This window comes from Humulus lupulus, chromosome 9, assembly GCF_963169125.1.
Source record: "Humulus lupulus chromosome 9, drHumLupu1.1, whole genome shotgun sequence".
Classification (NCBI taxonomy): Eukaryota; Viridiplantae; Streptophyta; class Magnoliopsida; order Rosales; family Cannabaceae; genus Humulus; species Humulus lupulus.
In genome coordinates, this window is record NC_084801.1 from 171,196,461 (window position 1) to 171,214,245 (window position 17,785).

Below are 17,785 nucleotides of genomic sequence, written 5' to 3' on the forward strand. Positions count from 1 at the left end.
AAAGGTTCTACCTAGATCATACATTACCCAAAAATCAAGAAAAATAAAGGGGATTAACTCATAAAATACGAAGTTGAGAAATAGATGCGAGAATTTTGGAACTGATGGGAAGAATTTGTCTTCAAGAAAAAAAAACAGGCTTTGAGTTATTTGGGTTTTGTTTGTGAGTTCTTTGTCTAAAAATGTCGACGATAAAATTTAGAAAAGTGAGGGCTTTGATAATTATAAGCCTCTACTTCTTGGATATTGTCTAACTGTTGGTACGATTAGGGTAATGATCTGTGTTACTTTTTTAAAAAGGTGAAAGAATCCTAAGAGACTTTTTGGGTTTGTGTGCTGCGAAATTAAAAAAAAAATTTCTTTTCTAGGAAGCACTAAGGAGCTACCATGTGTCACTTATAGTCGAAAGATGAATGTATTGCTCGAGTAAGTTGCTGCTTGTTTAAGTCCACTATAGTGCGAGCACCAAATGGATTTGGGGGAATATGTTATCCTTGATTATGATGATGTGTCACAATTTAGGAAGCTGACTTGGTAACATATGTAATACAAACGTGTTGACATGAATGAGATTGAACTTGGTTGGTGTGCAACGAAGAGATGGATCTGGTCAAACATTAAGAAGATTTTTTTAATACTCATAATAGGTTATTGCACGAACAAGATAATGAAATACTTGAGGTTTGGTTGTGTAATTACAGTATTAGATGCATAGTCGAGTAGGAAAAGCCTAAACTTGCTTATTTAGATAGTATTTGAATTCAAATGTAATACAAGTGAGCCTATAAATGAGAGATTTCAATGTACTTAATTTTTATGAGTGATTTACATGTTGAAAAGGCTATAAAATTATAGATAGAGAATTTTGTGCTTAAGAAAACTCACTTGGCCAAAATTGATTGATTCTTGGTATTTGAGTTGCAAGATCAATAAGAGTATTTCATGAATGTAGGTCAATTTTTCAGACTAAAGCACATAAAAGACTTAAAAGTGTTGTATTTTATTTCTTTAGTTTATTAGCTTAAACCATCCTCGTTTCTTCTAAATATTGTCGTAACACAGTCAACAAATATAATAACAAAAATATAAGTTTACTTTTCGTGTTTGTTTATTTAATTATTATCTACTTAGGTATTGCGCAAATATTTTATGAAATTTATTGTATTAATAAATTAGTAACAATAAGATTATATGTACTTAATTAATTTATGTTCTCAATTTAATTTGTCAACGCTTAAGAAATGTTTAGGAAAAAACACTTTATTACTAATTTATTAATCAATGAAAACTTTTAATTGTTTTTTTTTACAAAATAATAACTAAAAAAAAGTTTAGAACACCAATTATAAATATATATATTTTTTTAAAAAAAAATCTAAAGAGACCAAACGCCGCGGAGCTTACGAGCGAGAGCCGTTCTTACAAGGTCAAGGCCTCCTCTCCAGCGCGTTTGAAAACAAACTATTGTCTCAACAGGCTGTTCGAGCTTTTTGTCCTGAATTTACATTCAAACCCCCAAAACACTTTTTCTCTTTCCACTACTAAATTCTCCCGCAAATAAACCATTTGACCAAGGGTATTACCGTAATTTTCTCCCACATGTCAAAACAAACCCACCTCACCGGAAAATCCTTGTCCAAAGCTCCAATCTCTCTTTTCCTCTCCATCCCAAATCGATCTCTCCCCGCCATAGACAGATCCACGAAACCCTAATTATAATTTGGGGGAAGTTGAAGGAGACCCTAGTATTGTTGATCTAGGTTAGGTGTTTCCGATTCGAGGTGATTCGAATCGAGGGAGCTCAGGATGGGCGATTTCAATCTCGCGCTCGTAATCGTCGCCATTGTTGTGTGCGTTATTGTGTTCCTCTTCAATGTTTACCTTCTCGTTAATTATCAGCACCCTGATGACGCTAACCAGGCGTATTTTCCCAAATTCGTCGTCGTTTTGGGGCTCTCCGTCGCCGCCATTTCCATACTGATGTTACCGGCGGACGTGGCGAATCGGCAGGCTTGTCGTCACGCGATATACAATGGTGCCTGTAATCTCACCTTGCCGATGAAAGATCTGTGGCTTGCTATTTATATTCTTGATGCGGTGCTTGTGTTCTTCGTGATTCCCTTTGCAATGTTCTACTATGAAGGGGACCAGGACAAGTAGGTGCTTTGGCTTTTTTTTGGTACATATATATATTTTTTGTAGAATAGGGAAAATGTAAGGCGTGTGTTTATGGTTTTGAATGCTGATGGTGGTGTTTGTGAGCAGGACCGTTGGAAAGAGGATTAAAAGTGCGTTGATATGGGTGGTGACGACCGCCATTGTTTGTGCTCTCGTGCTGGGAATCTTATATGGTTAGTTGATTTATGGCTTTTAGTTTCATTTCGGTGATTTGTTTTTGAATTTTTATGGTGGTATAGTAGTTTGAAAAAAACCCGACATTGAGTCTTAGGTAGATAGAGAGTCTTGACTTGGAACTTCTTTAAGATTGAGGTTACAAATTAGTAGTTTATAAATATTGCATTTAGTTAGATGCGTTTTATTTGCGCTTGATCATTGTCGATTGAACATTTGTAACACTGAATTTTCCTGGCTAAAGTCTCTAGCCTTTTCCTTCATGGTTATGTTCACGAACGTTTTCACTATCGCGAGTATTTGACAGTATTAAAATGGTGTAGCTTGTGTGCTTTTCCTGTGGGCTGCCTTTTGTTTCTAGTCGAGGGTGGCTAAAATTTCCTACTTTGTTTACGAATTAAATGTTTGAAATAGGGATAAACTCAATTATATACAATTATACATCACAAGCCAACATTAATTAAACTCTGGCCACTCTCGAAGCTTGGTTTCCTTTGTCTGATTGGTGTTTTGCACCTTCATTTTATGGTCAGTTTATGGAAGCAATAGTGCATTATTTTTTTTAAATAATCTTGTAGAGAAGTTGAGAAATTTTTTTCTCTACTTCCATTATTTGCAGTCATGTTCATTTCTACTAGAATTTGTATAAACGTCTTTCAAGTTGAACAAGTTCTCTACAATTGCATGATTTTGTAACCATTTAGTTTGGTTCCATTGTATTGTTATTCGTCATGGACACTCACGGTGGCTGATATTTGGTGTACTAATAAAGAAGTTGTTCATGATTTCAAGGCACTCAGTGATTGGCTTGTGTGCAGTTGAGTTATTTCTCTTATTTTCTTGTCATTAGAGAAGCAGTCTCCATTTTTGCTGAAGGATTTCTTTTTAAAATTGGTTTCTGGTTTTGTGGACATACTTTGCTATGGTGTGTTCTAGAGGTTAATGTTTTTGAGAGAGTATGTTGTGGATATATGCATGGTTTTAAAAAACGGTTGAGGCGTACGCCTCGAGGCGCGCCTTGAGGCGAGGCGGTAAAAAAACGCCTCTGAGGCGCCGCCTCATGGAGTGGCAGTGAGGCGCACGCCTCACATGAGTGAGGCGGACTGAGGCGGACGATTTTGAGGCGAGGCGGGCTGAGGCGGACTGAGGCGTATGCCTCATGTTTCTGCACTTTTTGGCTGTTTTATTGCCTCACACGTGGGGCTTTCTTTAAATAGTGTTTTGGGCTTTTCTTTTAACTAAATGGGCTTAAAGTTTGGGCTTATTTTATCAGATTTTAAGTTAAAAAAAACCCTAATTTCTTCCTAACCTTCTCAGGGCAATCCCTCTTTTCTTCTCTACCATCATCTCACAGCAGCATCTCCCCTAATTTCTCCCCTCTCTCCATCATCTCACAGCAGCATCTCTCCATCATCTCATCTCAGCTCTCCCTCACACTCTTCATTTCTCTCCTTTTCACGCAAGAAGCTCTCTCCTCACTCATTTTATGCATTTTATGCTCTCTCCCTCACACTTTTCTTCTCCACCATCATCTCACAGCAGCATCTACCGATTAGTGCATTTTATCTATATGATTTTAAGACTTATATAACTAGTACTTTTATGACTTTGATATGGACTAATGTGTTCTTTGTTATGAATTCTATGAATTTTATAAAATTTCATGAATTTTAGGATATTTTATGAATTTTATTATATTTTTAAAATTTTATTTGTTCTTATAGTTGAGGCGTACGCCTCGTTGCGTCTCGAGGCTTACGCCTCGCGGTACTAAGAGAAAACGCCTCGCCTCGCGATTTCGCCTTTTAAAACCTTGGATATATGGTTATATTGAGATCTTGCCTGGTTTCAAATATTCTTCAGAAGCATTCTTGGTAAATTTGTTTCATCTGCATTTTTTGAATTCTGTTTCCTCCACCCAGATTTTTACTCTATTTTATCAATCTTCAATGTTTGTGCCTTAACAAAATGGTTCAAATCTTTGATGTAAAATGTATTTTATTTGATTAGTCACAAGTTCTTTTGTTAAAAATAGATTAACATTTATTTTCATTTGTGTTTTATTTTTTGAAGGGAAATTTGCAACAAAAATAATTAAGCAGTTCAAAAGATTGCACTTCAATCACTAAGTAGTTTTTTTTGTGGTAAAAGTCAGGAAGTTGTCTGAAAGATTGCACTTAAGTCATTAAGTAATTTTTTTGGCGACAAAAGTAAATAAGTAGTCTAAAATGTTTCACTTAAGTCACTAAGTAGTTGTTTTTGTTGCAAAAGTCACATTTTACACAAATTTTATCTTAATTTTAATTAATCAATAAATGTCTAAAAATATATATATTCATAACATCAATATAATAAATTGAATCTCTTTTAAAAATAAAAAATGATTTAAAAATTTTTAATATAAAAATATCATTCAATATTAGTTAAATTAAGTTTTAGAAAATAATACAACTTAAATTAACTTAAAACTTAGTTTATTTAAAATTAAATAATTTTTCATGTTATAACTTTTGAATTTTTTTTATTTGTAAAATAAATTTCAAATAAATTTTCAATGTTAGAATTATATATTTTTATTAATTAATTAAAAGTGAGATAAAATTAGTATAAAATATGACTTTTGCAACTAAAAAAATACTTAGTGACTTAAGTGTAATATTTCAAATTACTTACTAACTTTTGCCACCAAAAAATAAATTTAATGGTTTAAGTGAAACCTTTCAGCCTACTTATTAACTATTGCCGCTAAAAAAACTACTAAGTTACTTAAGTGCAACTTTTCAGACTATTTAATGATTTTCGCTGCAAATTTCCCTCTTTTGAATTAAGGTTTTCTGTTCTGACTTGTTCGATGTTCTGTTAATTTCTTGCTTTTTTCTTTTGTTATGGTCTGTTGATTAGGGCTTATTGGAGAGGTGGACTTTACTGTTAGGCACCTTTCTTCTACCACAGCTTCCTTTCCTAATACTTGGCAATTCTCTAGTACTCAACCATGTATAGGTTCTGCACGCCAGGTTTGATCTTAGACTAAAATTGAGACATTTTTTTATTTGTTCTTCTTTTAATACATTTTTTATTTTTTGTGATGCTATATGCTATTATTTGGCATGTTTTCCCTTTAGTTATCATTTTACCCACTATTTTCCTCCATACTACAGTGTTCTGCATATTCTGCTGATGCTGCATCAGAGAGGACATGGACCATGCGTACAACCTTCCCAGAATATGTTGTTGCTCTTGCTACCATTGTTGGATCAGTACTTTTCTCTGTAAGTTCTTTATTGTATGTTTTATTACTTTCTCCCCAGCCCCCTCCTCCTCCTTTCTCTCTCTCTCTCTCTCTCTCTCTCTCTCTCTCAATAGATGTGATAAATTATGATTTTTTCAAATGGTAACTTTGAATTTTTAGAGATAAGATTCATTTACATGTAGGGGCCATGAAAGTTATTTTTTCTTTGGCATGTGAATATCGTGTGTGCGATATGTAAAGCAATGTGATATTATTTCTGGTCTTTTGGAGCAAAATGTTCTGTCAATCTGATTATGAATATAAACAACCTTTTCTTTCCGCTTGCTAAATTTTTTTCATTCACCATGTTTCTCTATCTTTCAGATATTTGGTGGGGTTGGTATTGCATCTCTACCACTGGGGCTCATTTTTTCCTTCATTCGGCGTCCAAAGGCTGTTATTACTCGGTCACAATATATAAAGGTACTTCATTTTTCTCAATGTACATAAGCAGAGATTTTGAATGACTGCTCATATTATTTGCATCTTGTGAATACTTTTTTATATTTGGTCTGCATATACTCTAGGAAGCAACTGAACTAGGTAAGAAAGCGAAAGAATTGAAGAAAGCAGCTGATGCCCTCCATCAAGAAGAAAGAAGTGGGTCTAAGGGTAGAAAATGGCGTAAAAATGTGAAGGCCGTAGAGAAGGTATATCCATAAATTTTTAACTATACTTAACATTCAGGCATAAGCTTTTCTTTGTGCGCCATTGTCTAATGCAACACTTGTCATTCACATGGAGAATGTGAATGACATATGGGTTCTTGTAGAATACCATATATCATATGGGTTCTTGTAGAATACCATATATCATATGGGTTCTTGTAGAATACCAACTATTGCTATGGCACTTTGGATAGTTGGATGAGTACTGTTATTAAGAGTTTGGACTTTGGAGATTGCTTGCTGTGACTTTTGAGGGATGCTTTTGTCCTGTATGATTATTGAAATCTAAGTGTTGCTTGCTTAATTTGACAGGAATTACTTCAGTTGGAAGAAGATGTAAAACTTCTGGAAGAAATGTATCCACAAGGAGAGAAGGTAATGTAATGTCGACTTGTGGCCAGTGTTCCCACCTTTTTCTCAATACTTTTTCTTCATTTGCTGATTTTCTTCTTCAAATTCAGGCTGAGACTTCTTGGGCTCTGACTGTTCTTGGTTACTTGGCAAAACTTGTCTTGGGGATTTTGGGGTGAGTGCTGATTCTGTATTTGGTGTTTTGAATGGTTCTGCTGTTCTTGGCTTTCCTTTTATATTTTTCAGGGTTTACTTTTCATACATTTTCAGGTATTTTACAAAAGCTAGCGATTTATAGCCACGTAAAGCATGCTAAATCATATTGCATATTAAGTTCATATGAGAGCTTTTAGTTAGAAGCTTATAGTTGATGGTATTGATTATTGGAATTTAATTGAAAATCACAGTAACAGAATTAAGAGAGAATAAAAAAAAATGAGAGAGAGAATACGAAAAATCATTGTAGGAGAGGGGTAGAGGGAGGAAAGGAAGGAATATTTTTGTTCTAAACTTTGGTTTCTGAGTATTGTAGAGATTTTATAATTATGTGGGATGGTACTATTTTATTTATAGTAGGTAATATAATGTTGAAGCAGCATTTGATACAGTATGCATATGTATCCTTTTGGACATTAACAACACCATGCCAAATAAATGAGTGAAAGTTATTCCAATAAAAAAAGGAAAAACAGGATGTAGTGACATGATTATCATTTCTTTTTATTTTGTACTACAAGTATACCACTGCGGTCAATTTCTTTCTCCTTTGATGCAGCTCTATGATTAATCTTCTGTTGTCACTTGTCAGGTTGATTGTTTCTATTGCTTGGATTGCTCACATAATCATCTATTTGTTGATTGACCCTCCTCTTTCTGCTTTCCTGAATGAGGTTTTCATCAAGCTGGATGATGTTTGGGGTACATAATATACATCCCCATTCTTAATTTTATTGCTTATTTATTGAGTTTATTCATCCTTATGTTTGGCATGATGATACTTTTCAACCAGGTCTTTTGGGAACTGCGGCATTTGCATTTTTCTGCTTCTATCTCTTGCTGGCTGTTATTGCTGGAGCAATGATGCTTGGCCTCAGACTGGTTTTCATTACAATTCATCCCATGAAGTAACGAGATTTTCTGTTCTTTTCTAATTTAATTTATATTTGTTACCAGAGTTTATTCAAGTTTCTTTGCTAATAATTCTGGTTTCTTATTTTTCCCAGGTGGGGAGCTACACTTATGAACTCATTTTTATTTAATGTGGCACTAATTCTCCTATGCTCGATCAGGTAGGCATGTTAATCTATTTTTACTTTCATTCATATTAAGCTCTGCTGGCATATTGTCATAGATTTTCATTATATATGCTGGACTGGGTAGTCTTGTTCTAAACTTTTGCTGTAAAAGTCAACTACAACAGGACAAGTATGAGTATGAATACTCCTTTGCTACTCGAGGTTAGCTCAAGATAATAATAATGATAATAATGTCTATCATGTTAAATTTGTAATATTCAGGTATCATGAGTTTCATATTGCCAATTTATTTAACTGTCCAAGGATGCCTTTCCCTGATTAAACAGAAGGCATGTTTTTTATAATGCCAGGGTATTTGATTGTATGCCATGGTTTTTAGAAGATATAATCAGTGGGTTTAGAGAGTTAATTTTGTGTAGTGGATGGAGGCAGTTGTTCTTCAGTCATTACGTAGCTATTTTTTTTTACCAGAAGTATGATTGCTTATCTTGCTGCCTCTCTTTTTCAGTGTGATCCAGTTCTGTTCTACAGCATTTGCTTACTATGCTCAAGCAACAGCTGCTCAGGAAATATTTGGTCACACTTTGCAATCTCTTCGTGGAATTAAATATTTGTACAAGTGAGTTACAATAACTGTGATGCAGTATAAACCCTTCTTGTCGGGTTTGTATGATTTACTGATTTGAATGGACATTTTTGTTAATTTCACAGGTACAATGTATTTCAAATTGCATTTATCGTCCTGGCGGGTCTGACCTTTGTGTATTATGCTGCCTTCGTAAGATTTTAACATTTTCCTTCTTTCATATGCATTCAACATGCCTCCCCCAGTTTTTAGTTAATGGCCTTATGTTGCTGATTTTATTTAATTCTCCATGAAATGCAGGGATGGAGAAGAAGAAAACCCAGCGGCAGGTTCCAACTTTCCTCTTAAGCTATGTTTTGGCTAGAAAACCATGCACCCATATGAAGGACCCATCAGAATTTTCAGTTTTAACATATCTTTTTGAGTGGTTTGCATTGTCGGATGGCATCGTCTAGTTTTGTTCTTTGATGAGAGATTTAACGAAGTGGGCAGATTTCATCTGATTCTGAGTCGGGTTAGTGCAGTGGGAAAGGCATTTGATACCACTGTTTTTTCTTCTTTTTTCATATGCTTTACTCTTTCTTGTATCTATTATTCCTTTGTTTGATTCGTGTTGACATTGGCTTTGGTCATGTAATTTAGTTATCCTCTTCACACATGCAAACTGGGTTTATTGGAAATATCCTTGATGTAATATAACCATGAAGAACAACTAGCTGTACTTTCACTAGTTTCATGTAGTTGTAACCATTATTTTATCCAAGTTTAATTTGTTTGTTCAAATATCAGACTTTTTTTTTTGCATCTAAAGGAAACTTGTGTGTATGATGTATCTTTCTCATTTGGATTGTCATAGCTTATTACATTGATTAGATTTATATGAAGAACAAAAGTATCTTGAGTATTGAATGATCACCTTATCAATTAAGATTCTCAAATTTTAAACAGGAACTTTGGGAGTACACTTATTCCAGCCAAATGTGTGTATCATCTTTTGGCTTAGTCACCTCTTTCTTGGGTATTATCAACTCACAAGAGCTTTAACAATCTGTATCCTTAATTCTCATCATCATCATATAATTTTAGCCGTTGGATGATTACGTCAGAGTGATTATCGGATATGTTAATAGTCGTCTTTCCATCAGCACTGATAGGATCATAGGGTGAATCTTCTCCAAATTGAGCTGGCAATGAGCGAAAGTGTAAGCTTGGTTCCCAGTCTGCCTCTTTGAGCACCTTCAATATCTCCTTCAGTATAATCTTACTAGCCTCAAATGTAAAGTGTATTCCATCTCTGAACAAGCATCCAATCCAGGTATTAGAAACCAAAAAAAACCAAATTGGAAAGGTGGGAATAATTTTTTCCCAGAGAATTATGAATGAGTAGGATACTATTAGATTGAATTAGTTATATATGATTAGTAAAAACCCAACACTCAATGAAGTGAACTCACGTGAAGCAAGTAGTTCGCCAATTCTTCTTTTTCTGGATTGAAGTAAACATATCAATGGCCTTGATATCCATCTCTTTGCATAGCTCTAGGCAAGCATCTGAGTACTCTCGGCACAGCTCATTTGTTCGACCCATATCTTCAAATTCACTATATTTTGGTTATAACAAAAAGAGGACAAAAAAAAAAAAAACTTAAGATTGTGACTTTAGTAATAAATAGAAATAAAAAAAAGAGAGCATAAGAACCTATAGAATTCAAGAATTTGTTCCTCGTTTACAGGAGGAGCAGTAAGAAAGATTAAGCGAGTTTTTTCTGAAAGGCCCTAGAAATTTTGAAAAAAAGAAGAGTAATAAAGTGTTAGAAAATGAAGACAATGGTGAGAAAATACTAAATAAGAAAGTTTAAAAAGAAAAAGAAAACCTTGAGATGGGTAGCAATTTTTTTCATATTATCAACATATTCAGGAAGTGGGACATGAGGGCCTAGTCCAGATGGATGTGGACGCAACGAGTCATTACCTCCAAAGTAGACTATCACCAAAGAAGGTTGAATTGCTGCATCCTATATATATATATATATATATATATATATGTTCATGTTCCATTGCAACATATAATACACAGGTTCTAAGCAATGACATTTTAAATAAATATTTACATTATTATTCTTTACGATTGATGACTAGAAGATGAATCTATATGTCATTAGTTATAACAAATTCAATAATTATAATTTGTTTTAAATAATATAAATTCTCATGTATACATATATATATAAAAATTATAACATTAGGTATATAAAAATATTTATTTGTTATGGAACAAAACCCAAAGTCTAAGGCCTTTTCCTCACACGAATTCTAAGGAGTTCCGATGCAAGAGAGGTTAGGCGTCCTAGATCTCGTTTCCATTTTGAGATGGCTTGAGCAAATGAAGTGGAATGCCATGAGGTGGTGGAAATGATGTGGGGTCATGAGACTGCTCCAACTGTGATGGCCCTGAGTGATAAGTTGCATGGCCTGACTAGTAAACTCAATGCATGGAACCACTCATCTTTCAAGCGTACCAGAGTTGCAATTAAAAAATAGAAAGAAGAGCTGTTAGCTATGGATAATACTTTGGATGCGACTTCTTGGGGCAAGTATAAAGAGGTGGAAAAAGAACTAGATGTCCTTATGTATAAAGATGAGAAGTATTGGGCTGCTAGAGAAAAGGATCCTTGGCTCAAGTTGGGGGATAAGAATTCATTTTTCTTTCACCAAAATGCATCGCAGTGGAAAAAGAAAAACATGATTGAAGGCATCTTCAATAGGAATAATGTTTAGGATCTGAATGAGATAGCTAATATCTTTGAAGATTACTTTGGCAGATTTTCACTTCGCACCAACCGTTACATGAGAGTTTGGACAAGGTGCTCAGTACTGTTCCTAAACGTGTGACCACTGCTGTGAATACCAAACTTACGCGTGTTTTCACTGATGATGATGTTAGAGTGGCCTTGTTTCAGATGAACCCTCGAAAAAGCCTAGGTAAGGATGGGGTGGGGGCTGGGTTCTACCAGAAATTTTGGGATGTTGTGGGAGTAGATGTGTGCAGGGCCTGTTTGGAGTTCATTCATGGCACATGTTCTGTGGAGTGCATCAATGATACCATCATTACACTGATCCCGAAAGTAAAGAATCCTACTAGTACTATTGAATATCGTCCATAAGCCTGTGCAATGTATTGTACAAGATTATTGCAAAAACACTTACTAATTGGTTAAGGGAGCGCTTGGGTAACATCATTTCAGAGGAACAAAGTGTTTTCATTCCTGGGAGGTTGATTACTGATAACGCCATGGTGGGTTTTCAACACTATCAAACGAGATAAAAAGGGCAAGATTGGGTACTGCGCATTCAAAGCTGATATGGCAAAGGAATATGATAGAGCTAACTGGAACTTTTTGTGGGGTATGATGGAGAAATTAAGTTTTGACCCTGGATGGATTTTCTTGATATGCAAGCGCGTCTCTTCTGTAAAATATGCTATCAACGTGAACATGGAAGTTATTGGAAATATCACTCCTACACTAGGCCTGAGACAAGGTGATCCTCTATCACATTTCCTTTTCCTTATCTGCGCTAAGGGTCTCTCTGCTTCGCTAAAAATGAGTTAGATGGCGAAAACATAGCAGGATTGACATGGGGTCAGAATAGTCCTATGGTGTCTCACCTCTTCTTTGCAGATGATAACTTCTTTTTCCTAGAGGCTAGTGTATAGGGTTGTGCTAGATTCAAAGAGGTGCTTGCTAGCTATGAGAATGCTTCTGGCCAACTGGTAAATTTTAATAAATCTACAGTTCGTTTCTCACCTTAATTGAGCTCCCAGCTTTGTGATGACCTCACTGCCACACTTGGGGTTCCCCTTGTCCCTTGCCATGAGAAGTATTTGGGGCTTCCTTGTTTTGCTGGGAAAAGTAAGAGTGGGCTATTTCAATCAATCAAAGACAAGGTGTGGAGTAAGTTATTTGGCTGGAAATCAAAATTCTTTTCAGTACGTGGTAGAGAGGTTATTCTAAAATCAATTATTCAGGTGATTCTAACCTATGCAATGAACTTATTCAGATTGCCAGCATCTTTGATCAATGAGCTTCATAGACTGTGTGCTCAGTTTTGGTGGGGAGGCAATGATAAACAATGGAAGATACATTGGTGTAAATGGGATAGGTTGTGTTGGCATAAGTCTGATGGCAGATTGGGGTTTCGTAACCTGTTTCTCTTCAACCAAGCGCTCCTCACTAAACAAGCAGCTAGATTATACAACTCAACCCAATCTTTCGCTGCTAGAGTAATGGATGGCTTGTACTTCCCCACTACATCATTTCTCAATGCGAAAGTTTCTCAAAGGTCCTCTTTTATGTGGCGTAGCATCATGTGGGGAAGAAAACTCTTTTTGAAAGGTTCTAGATGGATTGTGTGTGATGGTCAGTCTATAAATATTACTCAAGACTGCTGGATCCCCAAACAAGGTGGTGGCAAGGCTCTATCTTTCTCTGGTACAGTAGACATGGTTAATGTTAGCTCATTGAAGATGCCATCATGGGAGTGGATTATAGATTTGATTCACCACTCTTTTGGCACTGAGGAAGCTTGAGTTATTCTTTCTATACTAGTTTCGATCTCTCATGGTCATGACTACCTTGCATGGCATCACAATTAATCAGGTATTTACACTGTTAAGAGTGGTTATTGGTTTGCTGTGAGGGAGTAAGTTCTCGGGAAAACTTCTCCTTGACAAACTTGTCTAAATGGTGGCAATTTCTGTGGGTCGGGCCTTGTCCATTCCGCCTAAAGTCAAAACTTTGAATGGAAAGGATCCCTAGATTTTATTCCCACCTATGTCAACTTGTCCAGACATGGAATTCCTTATGATATTATCTGCCCTCTTTGTAGGAGAAAACTTGAGACAACTCTACATGCTCTTTGGGGATGTTCCTCCCTTAAGAGTGTCAGGAATTCTTGGCCAATTCTTGGTTTGGAGAGATACATAAAGGGCTTAGACTTCTATGTGATAATGCTAGAGTGTATGGAGAGCCTTACTAAACTTGAGATGGAACAAACACTCACTCTTTGTTCAAGAATTTGGTACAAGCGGAATAAGGTCATCCATGATAATATATGACTCACTGACCCTAATGTGTCCTCATGGGCGTTGGATTTCCTCAACAAATTTCACGATGCCCAAGTGAAGACCACGAGTGGTGAGGCTGAGGAGGTGAGACCAGGATCAATAGACCTAAATGATGAACCAATGGAAGAAGGCACTGTCATGTTGCATGTGGATGTTGGCACGGATGAAAAAAGTATGAAGATAGGGATGGGTGCTGTTATTTTTGGGACATCTCAACGAGTCATTGCATCTGAGGCTACTCCCTTTGTCTTAACAATGGCACCTCATATGGCGGAAGATTCATCTGTGATACAAGGCCTCACTCTCTGTCTCAGACTGGGATACAGGAAGGTCCACCTCAGAACATATTATTTAAGGGTGCGCCCGACAATTCTTTATAACCCAGTTTCTGTCTCAGAGTTTGTTTTGTTGATTCAGGACATTATTAGTTTGGGTAATAAGCTTGATATTGTGTCAATCAAACATTGTATTCACTCAAACAATAGTGTAGCTCATTCTCTAGCCCAGTTAGCCCTCTCTATGGAGGTGGGCAAAGTTTTGTGGCCAATCCTTCTTGTTTGTCTCTGGCCTTAATCCTTGATGATTCTCTATTGTTTGATTGACAAACTTTGCCTTAATGAAATCTCTTTTTCACTAAAAAAAATGATTATCGTGTCATTTTATCTAATACCTTAGGAAAAACTTGATCCAAGACAAGAAGAGCACGTCTTGAGTTCCAGCCAGAGTAGCCTCGCAATATGATGTCAGCCTATATATAGCAAACAAGGAAAATTAAGTAAATTACCAATCTTATTAATTACACTCTTTTATTTTTATTTTTTTTTATGTGCTTTAAGAAACAAAGATGTATTTTTTTTTTTTAAAAAATTATTAGCTAAATTTGTTATTTGTTACGAGATATTTTCACTTCATGTAGTGAGAACGACCTTGCCATTATCAAAGGAGTATAATCAAGTAAGATGCGACCAACTCGTTTCAACAAGCAAGTAGCATATAAATCGCGACTAGACATAAAATCATTTTTTAATTGTTATTAATGGTTGTAATTTAATGTTATTTTGTAATAAATATAAGCATTTTATATATCATAATAGTTGTTAGAGGAATTATAGTAAATGGCCAAAAACAGTGACATCAAGAAGCTAATGTTTATATTTTAAAAGTTGTAGAGAAATGACCTTTTTACATTGTTAATTACCTAAATTGCTCTTGTCATCTAAGTCTCTCATTTTGCATCTCATTAAAGCAATACCCATAACAAATGACCTCTTATTTTTTAGGATGATAATTAATAAGTGTCATTTATTTTTAAGTTGGAAAAAAATATTTTAATTTTATTATATATTTATTTTTCCAATTTTCTCTTTTCTATCATTTATTTATTTATTTAGAAGTGTATGACTTTAATATAATAGTATATATATATATATATAGTTTTGTTCAGTTAGTTTTTATTTTAAAGTTATATTGATTTTTTTTATAATTTTTATGGGCCAATGTATATTTTCCAACTAATGTATATGTTTTTTGTGGTATGGTACATCATTTTTTTTTTTTTATGATATTTAGTTTCTATCTTGTTATACATAATGGTAGTATATAATTTATATCATGGGATATACATTTAAATGGTAGTATATAGTTTTGTTAGCATAATATATACATTTTTTGAGTAATAATTTTGTAAAGTTTTGTTGGTATATTATTTTTCAACTCAATATATGTATTTTGTGGTATGTTATATCATTATTTTTTAGATAATATTTAGGTTCTACCTTGTTATATATACTGATGATATATCATTTTGTTAGCATGGTATATACATTTTAATGGTGGTATATAATTTTGTTAGCATGTTATATACATTTTTTTAGTAATAATTTTTTAAGTGTTGTTGGTATATTATTCTCCAACTCAGTATATATGTTTTTTGTGGTATAGTATATTATTTTTGTTTTTGTAAATGATGTTTACTTTTTTTTATATATATAATGGTGGTATATAATTTTGTTAGCATTGTATATACAATTTAATAGTGATATATAATTTTGTTAGCATTATATATACATTTTAATGGTGATATATAATTTTTTTAGCATGTTATATATATATATATATAGTTTGAGTAATATTTATTTTTCTTTTCATTGTTTAAGTATTGGTATATTATTTTTCAACTTAGTATATATGTTTTTTTTGTGGTATTATATATTATTTTTTTATATCTTGTAATATATAATTATGATATATAATTTTATTAGTATAATATATTAATTTTAATGGTGATATATATTTTTGTTTGCATGATAGATACATTTTTTTGAGTAATAATATACCAATTTTAATTTTGTTAAAAAAAATTATAGTGTATATAATTTTATTATCATGGTATATTGATTTTTTTTTTATGGTATATAAAATTCTATCGTACATATGGTATATATGTTTAATAGCATGATATATCTATTTTTTGTATTATGATATATCAAATTAATATACCATGCTAGTAAACTTATATACCATATTTAAAAAAAAAAACAAAAATCAATTATATAAAATAACAATAACAAAGTTTAATATATTGTAGCATCAATAATACATATATTGTGTCAAAAATAGTTTAAAAAACATGCAATCTTTATATAATATTAACCATACAACTTTGATACACCATCCCACAAAAAACATATACATTAGTTGAAAAATGATATACCAACAACCCATAAAAAATGAAAAAAAAATCAAATAACTTCAAAATAAAAACTAATTAAACAAAACTAATATACATATATCATAATATTAAAATATTTAGAATGTAATAATATCAATGTAATTTGCTAAATGACATATTTGGTAATATGTAATATTAAGAAGGTGGTTAGACTATTTTACTCTAAAATTGATAAAGTATGGATATTTACTTACTTTCACAAATGCTAAAAATTGTAATGTTTCCTATGACCTAAGTGACCTAATTCTAAGAAATGCAAACAACAAAAAATACTCTCAATGGACATAAACTTTATTGGCTGAACACTTAAGATTTTGATGTTTGCATGATCAAATAAGTTTATCGCAATACTCGCATAAATTGTTTTAAATATTGTTAGTTATTTGAGTCATCATAATAATCTTATATACTCGAATACTCACAATATTTGTGTTGTTACCAAAATCCCCCAACAACAATTGACACTAGAAACAAGGTTGTTCTAGCAAAAATCCCTTCAAACTTGTAGTAATTTTTTTTTACAATTGGCAATGGTGGAAATGGAAGAAATTAGATTGTGCATGGAGGAGTGAATTCCCTCAAATTTTTTCCTTGGTTTTAGGGAGTGGCTCTGACGCCCCTAGAGATTTAATTGCTAGCCACATAATTCAAGACTCTGTAGATAACATTGAACTCGATGAATGAGGTTTTGAGATGGCACAAAATCCACCTTAGGCACATAATTTTCTTATGGTACCACTAAATTAGCGTGTTGCACCGTCTAACCTAACACAAGTGTAGTCATACCAGGGGAATGCCAAGGTTTTCCTCGAGGAAGCCAATAGAATGTGTAATAACACCAACAATATCGAGGAGGATCTTGTGACAATGCTCAACGTTCTCCCAATACTACTATGAATGTGAACTCACAAACTACTCATATGGATGGTCTTTCACATGCTTGTGGCTGACAACTTTGAGAGAGAAATAAAATCACGGGAACGATCAGTCCTGTGCTTGTGGTTGGGTTTAGTCAATTCAGGGAGAAACAAGTCAAAAAATACTATAAAAAAAATGAGAGAACGACTAGATAGAAGAAGGAGGTCACCAAAAAGTTTGGCCACCTTAGAGGCACAAGAATGAAGGCATGGTAACATTAACTTAAACAGATATTCGAAGAGCTCTTAGAATGGTTGAAGAGCAAAAGAATGAAATCTTCAAAGGAGACGTGTCCATATTGTTTATCACTGAAATACGCAAGGACAAATTGCTCAAAAGATTCCACATGCCAACAAATTTCCATTATGATGGAGTAAACAACTTACTTGATGATCCATCTCAACGATTTGATGGAAATGGACCAAGTCTTAACTCCTACAAAGTACAAATGCCTCACAATTACTTTAACTAAAAAAAAAAGTTCAAAAAGTTTTCACGGGCCTCTATTA

At 33.8% G+C, this 17,785-nt stretch overlaps 2 protein-coding genes across 5 annotated transcripts in view; one reads left to right on the plus strand and one right to left on the minus strand.

Moving 5' to 3' along the window:
* Window positions 1–1,415: 1,415 nt before the first annotated feature.
* LOC133801091 (LIMR family protein At5g01460) lies at window positions 1,416–9,285 on the plus strand. The gene is made up of 14 exons (XM_062239234.1): window positions 1,416–2,156; window positions 2,266–2,351; window positions 5,254–5,366; window positions 5,511–5,621; window positions 5,966–6,064; window positions 6,169–6,291; window positions 6,622–6,684; window positions 6,771–6,835; window positions 7,469–7,578; window positions 7,670–7,784; window positions 7,884–7,949; window positions 8,425–8,535; window positions 8,628–8,694; window positions 8,803–9,285. Exons 1-14 carry the CDS (start codon window positions 1,807–1,809, stop codon window positions 8,848–8,850), a joined length of 1,527 nt encoding a protein of 508 aa, XP_062095218.1. The 5' UTR covers window positions 1,416–1,806; the 3' UTR covers window positions 8,851–9,285.
* Window positions 9,286–9,399: 114 nt separating this feature from the next.
* Window positions 9,400–17,785, minus strand: part of LOC133801092 (GDSL esterase/lipase CPRD49-like) — a 30,608-nt gene continuing 22,222 nt past the window's right edge. For 3 of the 4 annotated variants that reach the window (XM_062239235.1, XM_062239237.1, XM_062239238.1), the window contains 5 exons: window positions 14,298–14,375; window positions 10,377–10,517; window positions 10,202–10,278; window positions 9,957–10,103; window positions 9,400–9,796 (listed from right to left, as the gene is read on the minus strand). In XM_062239235.1, the coding sequence (XP_062095219.1) occupies window positions 9,559–9,796; window positions 9,957–10,103; window positions 10,202–10,278; window positions 10,377–10,517; window positions 14,298–14,375 (681 nt within the window). In that variant the 3' untranslated portion in view covers window positions 9,400–9,558. The remainder of the gene's footprint in view (window positions 9,797–9,956; window positions 10,104–10,201; window positions 10,279–10,376; window positions 10,518–14,297; window positions 14,376–17,785) is intronic. The other variant, XM_062239236.1, reaches the window with a different exon arrangement.